General features: G+C 41.5%; 1 protein-coding gene across 1 annotated transcript; it reads left to right on the top strand.

Annotated features, from left to right (window-relative positions):
* The first annotated feature begins 8,257 nt into the window (after positions 1–8,257).
* LOC133883949 (E3 ubiquitin-protein ligase hel2-like) lies at positions 8,258–15,154 on the top strand. Its single transcript, XM_062323356.1, has 7 exons — positions 8,258–8,605; positions 10,136–10,444; positions 12,142–12,350; positions 12,427–12,475; positions 12,638–12,727; positions 12,835–12,897; positions 13,041–15,154. The coding sequence occupies exons 1-7, from the start codon at positions 8,438–8,440 to the stop codon at positions 14,721–14,723; spliced, it is 2,571 nt and encodes an 856-aa protein (XP_062179340.1). The 5' UTR covers positions 8,258–8,437; the 3' UTR covers positions 14,724–15,154.
* Positions 15,155–17,962: the final 2,808 nt, after the last annotated feature.

Genomic DNA, 17,962 nt, shown 5'->3' with positions numbered 1-17,962 from the left:
TTAATTATTCGACTTATGATAAGGAGTTGTATGCTTTAGTGTGAGTTTTAGAAACATGGCAACATTATCTTTGGCCTAAGGAGTTTATTATTCATTTTGATCATGAAGCTTTGAAACATATTAGAAGCCAAGCCAAACTGAACAAACGTCATGCTAAATGGGTTGAATTTATAGAGTCTTTTCCTTATATCATTAAACACAAGAAAGGTAAAGACAATGTCATTGCAGATGCGTTATCTAGACGTTATACCATGTTGTCCCAACTCGATCATAAGATTTTTGGTTTAGAAACAATTAAAGGATTATATGCTACTGATTTGGACTTTAAAGATGCTTTCGAACATTGTAACGAAGGAAGAACTTGGAATAAATATGTGCTGAATGATGGATTACTATACCGTGCTAACAGGCTATGCATCCCAGCTAGCTCTATTCGCCTATTGTTCTTGCAGGAAGCGCATGGAGGTGGTTTGATGGGACATTTTGGAGTGAAGAAGACCGAGGATGTACTGGCTACTCACTTCTTTTGGCCTAAGATGAGGCGCGACGTCGAGCACTACGTGGCACACTGCACTACTTGCAATAAAGCTAAGTCTCGCTTGAACCCACATGGACTTTATATGCCTCTTCCTGTTCCTAGTGTGCCTTGGGAGAATATTTCTATGGATTTTGTTTTAGGATTGCCTAGGACCAAGAGGGGGAGGGATAGTATATTTGTCGTTGTGGATCGTTTTTCAAAAATGGCACATTTTATACCTTGTTTGGTTGAGCGCCACCGCCTTCTGAGCTACCTAGACCGCCTAGACCTGCCGCCTTGGGAGGGATCTGCCACAGCTAGAGGGAGGCGTGACCCTACATCGCACGAAGAGGTTCGTAGTCACCGGTTCATCTAGAGCCGGTGACCATTGGATCTAGACATGCGGTCATGGGCTCATCGAAGGGGTGTATCGATTGGGCTGGTCGCCTATGCCGCCATAGAGTTGGCTGGTGGTTATTGGTGCAGGCACCACCACTATGGGGCAGATCTGCTGATGCATCGCCACCGTTGAGGTGATGCGCTGCCACTAAGGTGCAGATCAACCGGCACCGTTGTCGCTGGGTGCATCGACACTGTATCCACAGCTGTCTGAAGGCCGTGTGGTCATTTTTCGGCTGCTACCATGGGACTACCGCGTTGAAGATGGTGATGGCTTTGCTGTTGGATCTAGGCAGTGCCACTGGAGGGCGAGTGCATCGCTAGAGGGTCGATAAAGACACGTAGAATGGTGCCGGCAAGGATAGAAAGGAGGAAGATGGTGAAGGTTGAATTCCTCAAGTTTCATGAGAGATGGAATGAACTTTTTCCGTCATGCTTACCTTCTATAGTGTTCAACCATTGTTGTCGAAAAAGAACCACCACGTCCAGTGATGGATCAAAGCCTGGAGGCCGGACACTGGATGGAGCGCATACCACTGTTTTATCGGATTGGCCAATTATAGTGCATACCATGGTTGTGCTTATGATTCTTCATTCTTCTCTTCTATTGGAGATTTGGCTTGTTCAATGCGTGTAATGATGGAGATGAGTAGAGAATGTCTGATCTTCTATTATGGCGGATTAGTTCTTGTTTTTCTGTTGAAGATTGACTGTTGACTTACTTTCTTCCTCTATTCTTCGTTGCTGATAACGTATTATAGCTAGAGTAGACAAAATAGAGAATGAGTTGTTATTAATTTTATTATTAATCATATTTATAGAGAATAAAGCGAAAATATCATATCCTTTGGAGAGACACCTCTCCTGTAAAAAGGGTTGAATTGATAGCTTGACTTGTTCCGTAACAGGAACAACAGCAAGGGTCGCTCCTTTTCGAGCGTTTGTGTCCGGCGCCTTCTAGGCGACTCGGACCTTCTCGTCTCCGCTGTCGGAGTTCGTCCTCATCTGATGCCACCGACGAATCGATTCAGTCTCCTTGCCTTCAAATCCACCTCCTGCTTGCTCCTAGTGCTGTGGTTCAGACTCCTGTGACTCTCGGGCCGCAACTGGTACCGCAGCAAGTCTTCCTCGCCGTCATCACTACTGTAAATCCATCTTCTCCAGCATCTGTGACTCCTCTCTCTCCCTGCCTTTGACAACTGCATCTTTCTTCATCACCTTCAGGGGAAAAAAGCAAAAGAAAAAAAGAAAAAAAAGAAAAAAAAAAGAAAAAAAGAAGGAGAAAATAGCGAAAAAACAGAGGTTCTTATCTCAAAAAAGAGTAAAAAAAGGTTCTTCTATAGATAAAGGAATAGTTGGGGAGGCTTCCAGTACCAATCTTACTACACAATCGTCAAGCATCTGCTGTACATACGAGTACTTACGAAATCTTGAATCGAAACAGAAAAGAACCTGGTAAGAAGGCCCTTCCTCTCGAATCTGTTCGGCTCTGAATTTGAAAATGGGAGACCAAGATGTTGAACTTAACGGAATGATGCGGGGTTTGAAGCTGTCAGAGGCTGAGAAATCTTGCATCAGTTTCAGGAATAGCAGCAACAGAGGTATGGGAAGTATAAAGTGGCATGCTGTGGCAAAAATTTTTGCTGATAAACATGTGAATCCTATTGCGATCACTCAACCTCTTGGCCGCATCTGGTGCCCGTCCAAAGGATTACTTTGCAAGGATATGGGGGCTAATAGATTCCTCATACATTTTAATGATCCGGATGGTCAGTCTCGTGTGATGAATGATGGACCTTGGTTTGTTGGTCATGGCCATGAACTTCTGGTATTAGCTGCATATGAAGAAAACAGGTTAATTGATGAAGTTGATTTTAATTTTATTCCCATCTGGATCAGAGTCACTAAAATTCCTATGGGGTTCATAGATCGTCAAATGGGAATCCAAATTGGTGACAAAGTAGGTCAATGTCTGGATGTGGATGAGTCGGCAAGTGGACCATATTTGCGAATCAAAGTACGCCTTGATATTCGCAAACCAATTCTCCGGGGGGTAATGATGGAGGTGAATGAGCATGGCCTTGAGCGATGGTGTCCATTTGAGTATGAATTTCTGCCGGAGTTTTGTCATCTTTGTGGTATAATAGGTCATATTGATAGAAATTGCTCGACGGGGAATTGGAGAAGTAAAGAACGGCCATATGATCTTAAACTGCGTATAATACCTGCTATGAAGAAATCTTCAGAGGGAACAAAAGGTCGTGTTCCTTTGAACCTGGAACGATCGAATGTAAATGATGAGAGGAGAAATGAAGTTTCATCTTGGAGGAAGCATCCTTTGAGTTTACCTGACGAAAAGATTAATAACCCTCCTAATGAAAAGATGAAGGACACAAATGACGATGTGAGGGAGAAGATACATCATGCAAGCATGGGTATTTTGCAGAAAGGAATAGATGAGGGAGAAAAGAATGAGAAAGAAAGTGAAAATACAAGGAACAACAGAATTGGGTTACATGTACCCGAAAGTTCTGATAGAAAAAGTGAGACTGACTTCATCTGTACTGATATTTCGCCTATGCTCGTGGACGAGATACGAGATAGAGAGGAGTCTAATGACCAACCTGACAAAGACATAATGGTAGGGAAAGGAAAGAAACAGGGCTATTTCAGACGTCTACCTCAGGGTTCTGATGGCACAAACAACATCATTGTTGTAGATCCGCCAAAGAAGAAGAAACGCTGTTTTCAGGATACGTCAGAGGAAAAAGTTGAAAGTTATAATCCTAGGTTACTGGATGAAAATCATGAAGCGGTTCTCCATAATCTGACTGCAGTACCAATTTATAATGATGTTGATAACAACTCAAATTCACACAAGAAACAGAGCCTGGTAGCTGCTGAGAATGTGGTGGCGCTGGTGGAGAAGCTGCAAACCTCGGAGAAGAGGGCTAGGATGGACAGTGAAGTGATTCGGGATAATATCGCCATGACAAATATAAACCCATTGGCGGGGCTGCAGATGCAGCCTCGCCGGAAGCAATGAAGATTATAAGTTGGAACTGCCGGGGACTCGGGAACGGCCCGGCAGTTCGAGGCCTCTTGGATCTCAAGAGGAGGGAGGATCCCGATATCCTCTTTCTTGCGGAAACTAAACTCCCGCAGCGAAAGATGGATCGATTTCGGTGGCAACTCGGCCTGACCAACATGGTGGTGAACAATGCTGTGGGGAGGAGTGGAGGTATAGCGCTTTTTTGGCGCACAGGAATAAAGGTGTCGTTACGTTCTCTCGGGCGTATGCACATCGATGTAGATGTGGTTGACAAGGATGGAATGGAATGGAGGCTGACGGGAATGTATGGTGAATCGCACACTGATCAGAAGGAACAAACATGGAGGCTACTCCGTACTCTCAAGCACCAACATCAGCAGAATCTGCCTTGGTTATGCCTCGGTGATTTCAATGAAATCTTGTGCGAAGAGGAAAAGGAAGGAGGAACGACTAGACCCCAGATTTGCATGGACCGTTTCCGTGATGCTTTAATATTTTGTGAACTGGTGGACTTGGGTTTTGAGGGGGATAAATTCACGTGGAGAAATCACTGTCATGAGGCACAACACTACATATCCGAAAGACTAGACAGGGCGACTGGGAATTTGGAATGGTGTAATCTGTACCCCGATCTTCATGTAGCTAATGGTGGCCCAAGACACTCGGATCATCGCCCAGTGATAGTAAGTACTGCTGATGAACATTTGGTTCGCAAACAACGGAGGGCGGGGGGCTTTCATTTTGAAGCGAAGTGGCTGATAGAAGAAGGGTGCAAAGACGTCGTAGAAGGCGCGTGGAAAACCTCAATGGAGGCTGGAGCTATACCCATTAGTGAAGCACTCAATAATGTCGCCACTGATCTTCAATATTGGAATGATCATGTTCTTGGGGATTTGGAGAGGAGAATTAAAACACTGCAAAAGGAGCTTGAAAAATGTATGAGGGAACCTATCTCAGTGGAGAAAGTGCACAGGGAAGCGGTGATTAGATGCCGACTGGATAAGTTGGAGGAAATGCTGCACATACAATGGAAGCAGAGATCTCATGTTCCTTGGCTGAAATATGGCGACAGAAACACCAAATTCCATCACGCATATGCCTCGGCTAGAAGGAAGGCAAACCGTATAAAAAAGTTAAGGAAAGAGAATGGAACATGGGTTGAGGAGGGAGCGGGCCTTACAAACTATATCTCATCCTATTTCATGGAGCTTTTTAGCTCTCATGCAGGAACACGCACTGCAGAGCTGTTACAGGACGTGGAGTGCAAGGTGACTACACCTATGAACGAAACCTTAACAGCAGAATTCAGAGCTGACGAAATAAGGGAGGCTCTTGATAGCATCGGCGACCTTAAGGCTCCGTGTCCAGATGGCATGCCATCGGTTGTGTACAAGCGGTACTGGGAGATGATGGGAGAACAGATTATAAAAGAAGTAATGACTATACTGAACGGAGGAGATATACCAGTTGGCTGGAATGATACTATCGTTGTCTTAATACCCAAGGTAAAGAACCCAACACGTATCAAGGATCTGAGGCCTATAAGCTTATGCAATGTACTCTACAAAATTGTCAGCAAGGTTCTTGCTAATCGCCTGAAATTGGTGCTACCGAATGTGATCTCACAAAATCAAAGCGCATTTGTACCGGGCCGGATGATAACGGATAATGTGTTGGTGGCTTATGAGGTCACGCATTTCTTACAGAATAAGAGAACTGGCCGTGACGGGTTGGCTGTAGTCAAGATTGACATGAGTAAGGCTTATGATAGGATTGAATGGGATTTCTTGCAGGCCATGATGTTGAAATTTGGTTTTTCCAGCAGGTGGGTTGATCTGATCATGCATTGTGTTACTACAACAAGGTACCAGATCAAGGTGAATGAAGAATTCAGCGAAATTTTTATTCCATCGAGGGGGCTTCGTCAGGGTGACCCCCTCTCCCCCTACTTGTTCGTGATATGTGCGGAAGCATTCTCTGCTCTTCTCCACAAAGCTGATAGAAATGGAAGCATCTCAGGGATCAAAGTTTGTTCCCAGGCACCTACTGTAAATCACCTATTTTTTGCGGATGACTCTCTCTTGATGATGAAAGCCCGGACCACTGAGGCTGATACTCTGAAAGGAATCCTGGAGCTTTATGAGAACTGCTCTGGGCAGAGTGTAAACTTCGAGAAATCTTCGATCATGTTTAGTCCTAACACAAATGAAGTGATGAAAGCCGAGGTACAGGAAGTGCTGAATATTGTAAATGTGGCCCGCACTGAAAAATATTTGGGTTTACCTATTTATATTGGAAAGTCAAGAACAAAAGAGTTTACTTACTTGAAGGATAGGATCTGGACTTGTATACAGGGATGGAAGGAAAAGCTTCTCTCTAAAGCTGGAAAGGAGATACTGATTAAGGCAGTTGCACAGACGATCCCTACATATGCAATGTCGTGTTTCTATCTTACTAAGAGTTTCTGTGACGAGTTGAGCAAGATGATTTGCAATTTTTGGTGGAGCCAACAAGATGAGGTAAACAAAATTCATTGGCTAAGCTGGAAAAAGTTGAGAAAACCAAAAGGGAAGGGAGGCTTGGGTTTTAGGGACCTCCATAGCTTCAACATAGCTTTGTTATCCCGGCAAGCATGGAGACTCTTGCTGAACCCGGATAGTCTGTGCAGTAGAATCTTAAAGGCAAAATATTTTCCAGATGGCAATTTGCTAGATGCAAGAACAAAACAGGGCATTTCCTACACATGGAGAAGTATCCTGTATGGAGTTGAGCTCATTCGGGAAGGCCTGATTTGGCGAGTGGGTACTGGAAGCACTATCAATATTTGGCATGATCCTTGGGTGCCAAAAGAATGGTCACGGAGAGTAGTATCACAAAGAAGAGGATCCCTGCTCACTAGAGTGTCCGAGTTGATCGACCCGTACACTGGCCAGTGGGACCAAGGTTTGCTCCACCAAACTTTCTGTGAAATTGATGCTAAACTGATAGCCAAGATCCCACTGTGCGAGGGGATGGAGGACTTTCCAGCCTAGCACTTTGACCCCAAAGGGATCTTCTCAGTGAAGTCAGCTTATAAACTGCATGTGAAAATTTCAGAGAGAGAGCATATGAGAGATGCCGAGTCCAGCTATAACTCTATAGGAAATTTACAAAACTCAGGGGATCGTTTTTGGCTCAATATTTGGTCACTCCCGTGTCCTAGTAAAATCAAAATGTTCATTTGGAGGGTGACTCATAACAGCCTTCCACTGAACATGAACTTGAAGAGAAAAAGGGTCAATATTGAGGACACCAGATGCTTCCTATGCCATAGGCTTGATGAAGATGGAGCTCACTTGTTTATAAAATGCAAAAGAGTGAGACAATGCTGGAGATTGCTCAACTTGGAGACAGTAAGAAGAGATTTAGAAGCTTGCAGCTCAGCCTCTGATGTGATTCACAAAATCTGGTGCCTGCCAGTGAAACAATACATGCTCATCGTGGTGATGTGGTGGGAAAATCGAAACAAGATCAGAGAGGGTGACCCAGCCTGCTCTACTGAAAATATAGTATTCAGAGTTCAAAGCTACACGAAGGAATACTTGAAACTTTTCAAGCCGGAGAAGTCAGTTATCCTTAAGCCTGTCCCAAAGTGGAAACCACCTCAGCAAGATCAACTTAAAGCTAATGTGGATGGAGCTTACACTGTGGGAAATGACTTTGGTGGTTGGGGTGTTATCATAAGAGAAGCTTCTGGTCAGATCATAGCAGCAAGAGCAGGGAAAGTTCAGAATGTTGGAGATGCATTCACAGCAGAGCTACATGCGGTTCGAGAAGCTATTAGTCTGGCTAATCAACTGGGAATTGGTAATCTAGTTATAGAATCCGATGCCCTGGTGCTTGTTCAGACACTTCAACGAAGAAGTACAGATGCTTCGGCTATGGCAGTCACCGTCCAGGAGGTAAAATTTCTGATGAACACCTGCTTCCAAAAGTGCAAAATCCAGCACTGTAATCGTCTTTGTAACGCCGCTGCGCATCAGCTAGCTAAATTTGGAGTAAGTAATGATGTAAACCCTTTGTGCTCTTGGGAATTTGAGGTACCAGGGTGTGTATCTGTAATAGTTGCAGGTGAGATCCCTGCACAAGTTGAGTAATACAGTCCCTGTGCTTTAAAAAAAAAAAAAACAGGAACAACAGCAACCTCTAAAAGAAACTTGAGTCACAAGTATTGGAAGAGTCGAAGCAGCATCGTCCGATCTGGTTTTCCTAGCTTCCAAATCCCAGCATAAAACAGTACGGCCCAAGGTAACGAAGCCCTTGTGCGCAGATCGGGGGAAAAAAAAGAGAGAAGCAAAACCAAAGCGCTTCCCCGTCTGGAATCTTCTCGCCTCCCTCCGTCCGCGTCCTAACCCTTCCTCTTTCGCCGCCGCCGGTTCCTCCCCCACTGCGTATTACTCCACCGCGACCGATCTTCGCCGCCTGTCTAGATGGATGACAGCTGCGCGGTGTGCGCGGACGCGTTGGAGTGGGTAGCCTACGGGCCTTGCGGGCACCGCGAGGTGTGCTCCACCTGCGTCGTCCGCCTCCGCTTCGTGATGGATGACAAGCGATGCTGCATCTGCAAGACCCATTGCGCCTCCGTCTTCGTCACCAAGGTTCGTCTCCCTAGGGTTTCCTCTCTCCGGACCGGGACGGTTCCTGATCTGTGGTGTGGGTGCGCCGGTGGATCTTGGGGTCTAGGGTTTCGTTTGGCTTGCTGGATTGGTTCTTACTAGTGGAGTTATGTGGAACGGTCTTGTTCTGCGATTGGAATCATGGATGATTATAGGTGATAGCGCGATTATCTGAGGGTTTTGATGTCTTGTAGCCTTATGTAGTGAGCTTAGGCCGTCATAGGAATTGGTGCCTGCGAAATTGTTGATTGGAACTGATCTTATTGACTCTGGAGGATGACAATATCAGTTTAGCGTTATAGTTTTGGTTTATCAGATAATTGGTGTGCCAAGCTACTGAATTGGTTGAGATTTTGCGTTTAGGAGTTATGTGATGCCATGCTGTCCATACTGGAGTTGTAAGATAATTTTTGTTCTGAGTGTACCAATGTTGAATGCTTTATTATTCTTTTACACGTGTGTCAGCAGAATGACTTGTTTTGGGTTTATAATGCTATTTATGTGGTGAACTTCATGCATGAGAGTAAGGTGGTCTTTCTATGTGAGTTAACAGCAGTTGCTCCAGAGTCATATATATGTTCAGAATGAATATGTGCTATATTATTTTTGTGTACTTATAATTCGGGATTGCTAAAATTTGCCCAGGTGTTTAGGGGCTTTCAACCCCTGAATTTTTCCTCACTTATTCTCTTCCTGAGTCGCATGCGTTTAGAGGAGAGGAAACAAAATTTGGGTATTTTAAGGCCCTCCAACACCTGAATTTTCGTTCACACCTACAGTTACAACAAATTTATATTGGAGTTACAATTAGTTTATACTAGAGTTTCAGTCATTGTTTTGGTGTAATTTCCATGTAGAATTGGTGTAAAATAGAAATTCAGGTGTTGTAGTCCTTAAGAACACCCGAATTTTTGTCCTCTACCAAGTGAGGTCAAATCCCAGCCACAAAAAGCAAGATCCAATGGCTGAAAATTCAGGTGTTAGGAAGCCTAAAACACCCAGGTGACGTATATATTGTAATATGATGAATATTTTGATGGGATATTGTAAATCACTTGTGGGATGACTTCCATAGTTTCATTTAGTAAAGTTTGATTCGATTCATTGTGGCCCTGTGGCTATAAAGAAGTTACATCTTTTACATGGTTAGTGTGTTTGACATGGTTAAGATGGTTCATCCCGTTTTCAACACAGAATGGCTGACCAACACTTATCTCAACTTTTGCATGTGTGTGAAAGTAATTTTATACTGCACAGCTTGTAAACTGTGAACATCTATGCGACTTAAAATAGAAATTTTCATGGTCTTGTATGTGAGCTTGTATGCAAATTGTGATTCAGCATACTTAGTTTTGCTCAGTGCCAACCATAGGGAATGGTATGTAGCTATAAAGACACTTAGAAATGCTCAAGGGCGATTTGATACAGCTATTTACCTTCTAAGAAAAACAAAAGATTTCATATGAATAGCATCCATGTGAATAATTACTTTTTTCTCTTCCCATTCAACAGGCCATGGGCGATTACACTAGAGTGGTCGCTGATTTCTCTGTGTTCCCCACTGCGGTAAATGAGGGAAAGGTGGTGGATTACTGGTACCATGAGGATACACAGGCATACTTCGATGATGCCGACCACTACAGGATGATACGGGCAATGTGCCGGCTTTCATGTAGCGTTTGTGACAATGCGGAGGATCAGGTTACTCTTGCTGCTCAAGCAAAGCGCAGAAGCAAGTTCAGGAGCATTGAACAATTGAAGGGACATTTGTTCCATGTACATAGGTTGTACATGTGCAGTCTTTGCTTGGAGGGGAGGAAGGTGAAATTCTTGACCACCTAATTTCAACTTAATTATTGTTGTGTTGGTAATTGCACTAAACCGTGTCATTGTTCATCAACACTTGCTTAGTTGATTTCATTGATTATGCTGTTCAAAATTAGCATGAAGACCATGTTTTGGAATGATGTAGCTGATTTGCCTTTGTCCCATCTCTTATGCACAATTTTTTTTTCGTGATCCCCTTCAGTGTTTATGCGTGATGCAGTATACGGAGAGCTTTTTGTGGTAGATAAATAATATATCTTGGCTATTAGTATTTGTTGTTGGTACCTATGCTGTAACTTATCTAGTGCACCGTAATAACAGAAATATTTGGTGAAATATTGTTGCCTTCCTGTAGTTTTGTTGCTTGGTGTAATGAGCAAGACTTAATCTGTTTATAGTAATGTTGTGCGATTGCTTTGTGTATTGATTTGAGGACGTTTTTTCCAGTGTATACATCTCAACCCACTGGTGACAGTTGAAATGAATAGCCTAATTTTATCAGATTTCTAATGTTAAGCAATTAACCTGATTATGCTTTACAATTCACATGCTCGACATTGTGCTGTCCATCGCTTATGTGAGCTGGTCTTGGGTCAAGAAACTATAGTGCTGTATTAAGTATTATATTATTCAGTCTTCAGTTTATTATTTTCTTTGTTTATCTTCTTCCCTTATGTATTGGCAAGTATACCGCTCAACATCTCTGTTGTCTTGTCTTATGTGCACGTGCTTGAACCTGCATACATGTCGTGTTGCTTTATTCACCCAGTCATATGAAGGTAGCTTCTATTCTTGTGCCAATATATGCGTAATGGCTGTCTCTTTAGGTTCGTGTTCATCAATTTTCTTGGAATGTTTTGTACTTGGTAGTGCTAGTAGGAAATTGTTGACCCTTGAGCTATTGTGTGTATGGTAGTTAATGTTACTATGAAGGCAGTCAAAAGCGCAAGCCTAGGCGCTCAGGCAAGGTGCAGCAAGGCAAAACTGCCTCAAGCTGTACCAGGCGCAACCACTTTGCTGAGGCATGTGCCTTTTGGGCTTAGGGTCAAGGCTCCATGGCACAGAAGCGCTCGTCCTTCCCTATCTTTTATATTTGTGCCTTCTGTCTCATAACTTTTTCTTCCTTGCGCCTACGGCGATTGAAGGACCTTGTGCCTCAAGTGTGCTTTTCTCTTTGACTACTTTGGTTTTCATTCCTCATTTTTTTTAGTTTGTTGATCTTTGTCCAACAGAAATATCTGTTAGGCACTAGTCCTACACAGTGTCATCCATTTTAACTTTTTGATGTACATCGTGAAAGGTAAAAGAGTAACTATCTTTTCTGGTTTCTGCTTGAGGTGTTATTAGGTAAGAAATGGTTTACTATGCCCAATCCTAATTCTGTTTGATCACCAATTTGCCACCATCTCTGATAGAATCTTTATCACGTAATTTTTGAACCTGGTAACACAGTACTGTTCCAGCTAGCATCAAACTCTTGAATTTTATAATTGCTCTCTATATATTATTGTGTGACAGCTATTCTCAGTCTGTATAGGTGAATTTAGCGAGTTTCCTGTAGTATCTATAACTTTGGACTTAATCATACTCTAAATTTGACTCTGTGGTCCCTGCAATAGATAGTCAAATATGACACTAACAATTTTCATAGACATGATTGTTTACTGATATAGTTTGTATGTGTTGTGTAGGTGTTTATTTGTGAACAAAAGCTTTATACAAGGTCACAGTTAACTCAACATATGAAAACTGGGGACTCTGAGGTGGATGGCTCTGAGGTAGAGCGCAGTGGTTTTGCTGGGCATCCGATGTGTGAGTTTTGCAAAAGCTCATTTTATGGAGATAATGAGCTTTACACGCATATGTCCAGAGAACACTATTCTTGCCACATATGCCAAAGGTATTGTGCAATCTTTGTCCTTAGCTAAGCCTAGCCAACAATTTACTCGATGTGTTGACTTTGTGATTGTTTGCAGGCAGCATCCTGGGCAGTATGACTATTTTCGGAACTATGATGACCTTGAGGTATGGTGTACCAAATTGATCTATTTAGGCCTCTATCTCTTATCTGATGGTTGTGTTGCAAATTTACTTCTCATTGTGCCATTGGCACAATAGCTCACTTGTATTGCATTTACATTTGTCTTTGAACTGCATTCTGATATGTGTTCTTTTAATTCAATTCAGTTACATTTTCGAAAAGATCATTTTCTCTGTGAAGACGAAGCATGTTTGGCGAAGAAGTTTGTTGTCTTCCAGAGTGAAGCAGAGCTCAAGGCAAGTTGTGGTTCAAGTTGTTGATTTTCTTCTATTTATCAGCTCATTAACTGCATATGCCAGTCGGTTTTTTGTGTTCTTGCTGAGTTAGTAGTGTATTTCAACAGAGACATAATGCAATGGAGCATGGTGGTCGGATGTCTCGTGCTCAGAGGAATGCTGCACTTCAGGTGTGAACTTGGTTCTAGTAAAAAATTTCTTTCCTTTTGTGGTTTCCCTTTTATCCAATGTGTCTGTCTTATTAGTAAAAGATTCATGATAGTATTGTTAACTTATTTGGTTTGGGCTAATTTTTCTAATTTGTCTTTGTCAGATACCTACCAGTTTTATATATCGCAGAAATGAGCAAGACCAACGGCGTGGAAGAGGTAGGGGGCGTAATGCTTACCAAGATGGATCTGACGGTCATATCTCATCTGCGCAGAATGGCCGTGCAATCAATGACGATGGCCCTGCAGGCCGAGTTGATAATGTTACAGGGTCTTTACAGTCATTAAGTGTTGGTTCTAGTTCTGGGCGAGCAGATATTGGCCAAAGCTCAAGGACAGGACGGGTGCTCGAACAATTGTCCTTTCCTCCTCTTTCGGACCCAGATATTCCTGATGCTAGAGTTGACTCTGTTCCTGATGAAACCTCATTTCCTTCGTTATCAGAGCAGCAATCAAGGTATGCACTGGCCCTCAATCAGAGCTCAAGGGGTGCTGCAAGGCTTGGGGATGAGTCATTATTCCCTCCTTTACCTGGGTCTAGTAGCAACAGGGGAGCTGCTTCAGCACGACAGGGGCTACAAAGTCTAGCCAAGAGCACACTTGCAGCAAGGCTTCAACGTAGCAAGGGCCCTGTGAAAGTACTCCATACTGCTCGGTCTCGTCCCTCTGAAAATCCTGAATTGCTCCCTTCTGTTTCAAGTTCCACCCAGACATGGCCTACACCTGATCAGGGGCTTCTCCTGCCTAGTTCTTCTCAGCCTCGAATTGGAGCTCGGCCAACAAGAGAAAACGGGTTCATCTCCAGTAACTCTGCATGGAATCCTGGAGGTCCAAGCAAGATGAAGCACTCTGTTTCTACTCCTAATCTTGTGTCTGGTGGCTCCTCTGGCCAAGCATTATCAAGTACAGCTTATGGTGGCAATAAAAACCAAGAACCTCCTCAAAGTAGCCAAACTCCTCTTGTAGAGGATGTCCGTGCTGCAAACAAATCTCTGGTTGAAAAAATGCGTGCTGCTTTAGGAATGGATGAGGATAGGTACTCTGCATTTAAAGAGATTGCGGGTGAATACCGTCAAGGTGTCATAGATACTTTAGAGTATCTTTCATATGTTGAGCAGTTTGGACTCTCGCACCTTGTTCCTGAGATGGCAAGGCTATTACCTGATCCTCGGAAACAGAGGGAACTTGCTGATGCATATTATACCAACATACGGTTTAAAAGCCTCCAAGAAAATGGGGGAGGTGGAACTAGCTCGAAAGAGGGCAACCGTAAAAAGAAGGGAAAGGGAAAAGCTCCTGATGTTACAGAAAGTAGCGCTGCCAAGGACGTGAAGGATTCTCTAGCAGATAGCTTTCTGGACAGTGTAAGAAAGCTTCAATCAAACCACCATGCTCAAGGAGAGGCTGAGGTGCTCTCAAGGGATGGGTATCGACCTGCCAAGGGGATTCAGCTATCAGCGGGAGGTTCATCTAGTGCAGATGTGAGTCTAGACAGAGATACTGGTTCCATTTCAAAGGCTTCTGGTGCCAAAGATAATCCAGGCAAGGGAGGAGGGAATAGCAGCAGTAACAACAGTAAACAATCAAAGAAGACATCAAAGTTTCTCAGAGCTCGTCTAGGTGACAACTCATTGGCTACACTTGATTTAAGTCACCCTAGTGTGAGTCCCGAACAATCAGAAAGGGAGTCACAAGGCCCACAAGTTCCACAGATGGGGTTGCCTGTGCGAGGTGTTTGGAAGAATGGCGGGGGGCAGAAACTCTTCTCAAGCAATGGAAGGAAGTAAAAGACAGTTTGCAGCTGCAGTTAGACCTGTCCATATGGTGGTAAACGATACAGGTAAATGGCATTGCCAAATGTGCACATTTTGTGATCGGTGGTTATAGCTGGTCGGTGAAGGCTTCATCAATGTAGAAGACCACTGTGTTTGAATTATGGCTTATTTTCTCAAGTTTATCGGACCAAAACCTCGTGAGGATGGATCCTGAAAATTATGGGGTTAATCTCATTTTGCTGGCTGGTAAATCTTGGCCAAATCCATTGGTAGGCGATATTTACATGAACTCTGCTGATGGCTTGCATGGCTAGCTATTTTCTTCTGTTAATTTGATTTCAGGCTTGGGCTGTGACTTGTGACACAGGTACTTATATGTACTGCCTGTCAGATGTTCATTACGCGATTAAGCTCCTAATCCAAAGTTGTTTTTGTTGTGAAAATTGTTAGTACTACTTGCTGACCTGTTCTAGCAATTCGGCTATTCCTGCAATCCTATTGTATTAAAAGGGAAGCGTTCCGATACGTTAGTTCCAACATCTTATACTCACCCGGACGGGAAATTTGCATTTACCCTACAGGGATGTTTGATTCACACCTTTAGGCCCAGTTTGGTAACTTAAGAAAGAAATCATGTTAGGCTTCCCAGGAATTTATGTGCTCCTAGGATTCTCATTCAGGATTAGGAACCTACACAGAAGTGTTTGGCGGACGAGAAATATTAGTATACTGTACAATACAAGCTCACTAACTTGAACTAGAACTGCAAATATCTTCCCCTGATGCACAGCATACTATCGATGCTAGCAAATCAAAAGTAATCACACTGGTACTTGAAATTGAAAGATCACTAGCATCGATCACATTGTTATGAAATATGAGGTCTGTTATAATTTGCAAGATATATTAGCACTCTAGAGGTATTGAGATATGGGATTTCATGTCATAATATCTATTCATCATCGTTTCGAGATTTGAATGGATTTTTACCTATTTTATGGGATTGAACGACTAGGTATTTTGATGTAAATCCATATTGAATTTCTTTGAGTAAATAGTACAAAATTATAAGTATTATGCTATTTGTAATATACAAATACAAATATTGTACCTAGTAACATAAAACTAATGTATTATGCACTAATTTCACATAAAACTCGATTTTAATTGAATTTATCTAGAAAGTGGTTTTATATTTCTCAAAAAAATCCGAGGACTTTCGGTACGTGTTACATAATTCATGAGAAATCTATTTTAATTGGATTCACACAAAAAGATTGTGTAGAATTTAAACTAAAATTCTCTAAAAAGCTACTTTAATAACTTCTAATAATTGTTAGGGTCTCAAATAAAATCTAAAAATCTAGAAAAAATCATAATATTCTTTTTATATGATGGAATAATTTCTAAAATTATTTTTAGTTCTAGGTTATATTATTAAAAAGTGGGTTCCTTTATAATGCTCTATTAGTGCGTTCCTTCATATGCTCCATTTATATACTTACAAAAGAACTCATTTTTTTACCATATAACCTAAAGCTATAAATAATTTTAAAAATTAGTACATCATATAAGAAGAATATTAATGATTTTTTTTAGATTTTTGGGATTCTATTTGAGGTCCTAACAATTATTAGGAGTTATAAAAATAACTTTGTTTTGAGAATTTTAGTTTAAATTATACACAATCTTTTTCTATGAATCCAATTAAAATGGATTGCTTATGAATTATGTAACATGTATAAAAGTTTTTGGATTTTTTGAGTAATATAAGACCACTTTTTGGATGAATTCAATTAAAATCGAGTTTTATATAAAATAAGTGCACAATACTTGTAGCTTTGTATTACTGATCATAATATTCGTAGTTTTGTGTTACAAATGGCACAATACTTATAGTTTTATGCAATTCACTTAATTTTTTTAATATCTTCTGGATATATGCAGACTAGTATATAAGTATTCCTGAGGGAATATACTTGAGTTGTAGGTTTAAACAAAATTTGATTTTACCTAAATTATTCATCTCAAATTTCATCTTAACATGATTGTGTGATTATGTGTATTTCCGATGATTGAGATCATCTATATATACATTGAGAAGATATAAAATTTAGTTGATGATTTCTTTATAAACACATATGAGCAATCATCGTTATTTGAGTAATCCTTTTGCACAAGTAACTCATTAAGTCGGTTTGTACCATATTTTTTTTTGATAGTTTTAAGCCATGGATTACACAATACATGTTGTAATTTACTTTGAAATTCAGAATTTTAAACCTTTTAGGGACATTTGTATAGATTTCCGAATCAAATAGCAAGATTCTACCAATAATATTAAATATCGAAATATTATTCCACCTAGAATTGGAGAGTATCTTTCGTTGAAAATCAATGTCAGGTCTCTATACGAACCCTTGTGCTAGAAGTCTCGTTTATATCACCACCTCATTATTTTCGTTCCGTTTGGAGATGAAAACCCTTTGATCTCACAGAGAGGATATTTTGAGAGTAGGTATTACTGTGATAAATACATCTCTTATATTGAGCGATTGCAGTACTACCTCAATTGCTGAAAGGATGGAATGCAAGAGAAGGGTTAATTGGGCACTAATTAAAAAAAATTCTACCGAAAACTAAAACAATTAGCAACCTTATCGTAGATAAAATATAATGCAACTATGTGAACAAGCTAAAGCAAGGTAACAAAACAAGCAAGCAAAGATATTAAACAAATTGTGGAATTAAAGTTTACAAGAATGTAAATCCTCAAAGTAAATGCGGGAAAGTAGAAAGAGGACACCGATTTTTTCTAGAGGTATCGAGGAGTTAGCACTCCCTATAGTCCTCGTTAGAGTATCTATCAAGGATATGGCTCTCTCTTGTGTTGCCAAGACTCAAGTGCTCCCTCGTGATTGCCACTTCTCTATCTCCGAATTGGCGTAAATAACTAAGTACATCGCACTTCCCGAGGATCCCACAAGAACTCTAAGAGCTCACCGATACCAGTTCAATCACCTAAGGCCGGCTAGGTGTTACCAACCACCAAGAGTAACAAGCCAATAGTTTCACTTGACCTAGATCAAGCTTAAATATTAGCTAGATGCACATTTGCTACTCTCAAAGCACTAATAATATTCTTAATCTTCTAATTAGGGACTTTGGAAATCACTTAAGTGCTCTCTCTTGCTTCTTGACGATACACAAAGTGTATAGGCTCCTCTAGGTTGCAAGGGATCAAAGTGAGA

This window comes from Phragmites australis, chromosome 11 (genome assembly GCF_958298935.1).
Source record: "Phragmites australis chromosome 11, lpPhrAust1.1, whole genome shotgun sequence".
Classification (NCBI taxonomy): domain Eukaryota; kingdom Viridiplantae; phylum Streptophyta; class Magnoliopsida; order Poales; family Poaceae; genus Phragmites; species Phragmites australis.
The sequence above is the reverse complement of the archived record's forward strand: the minus strand, read 5'-3'. Positions and strand labels throughout refer to the sequence as shown.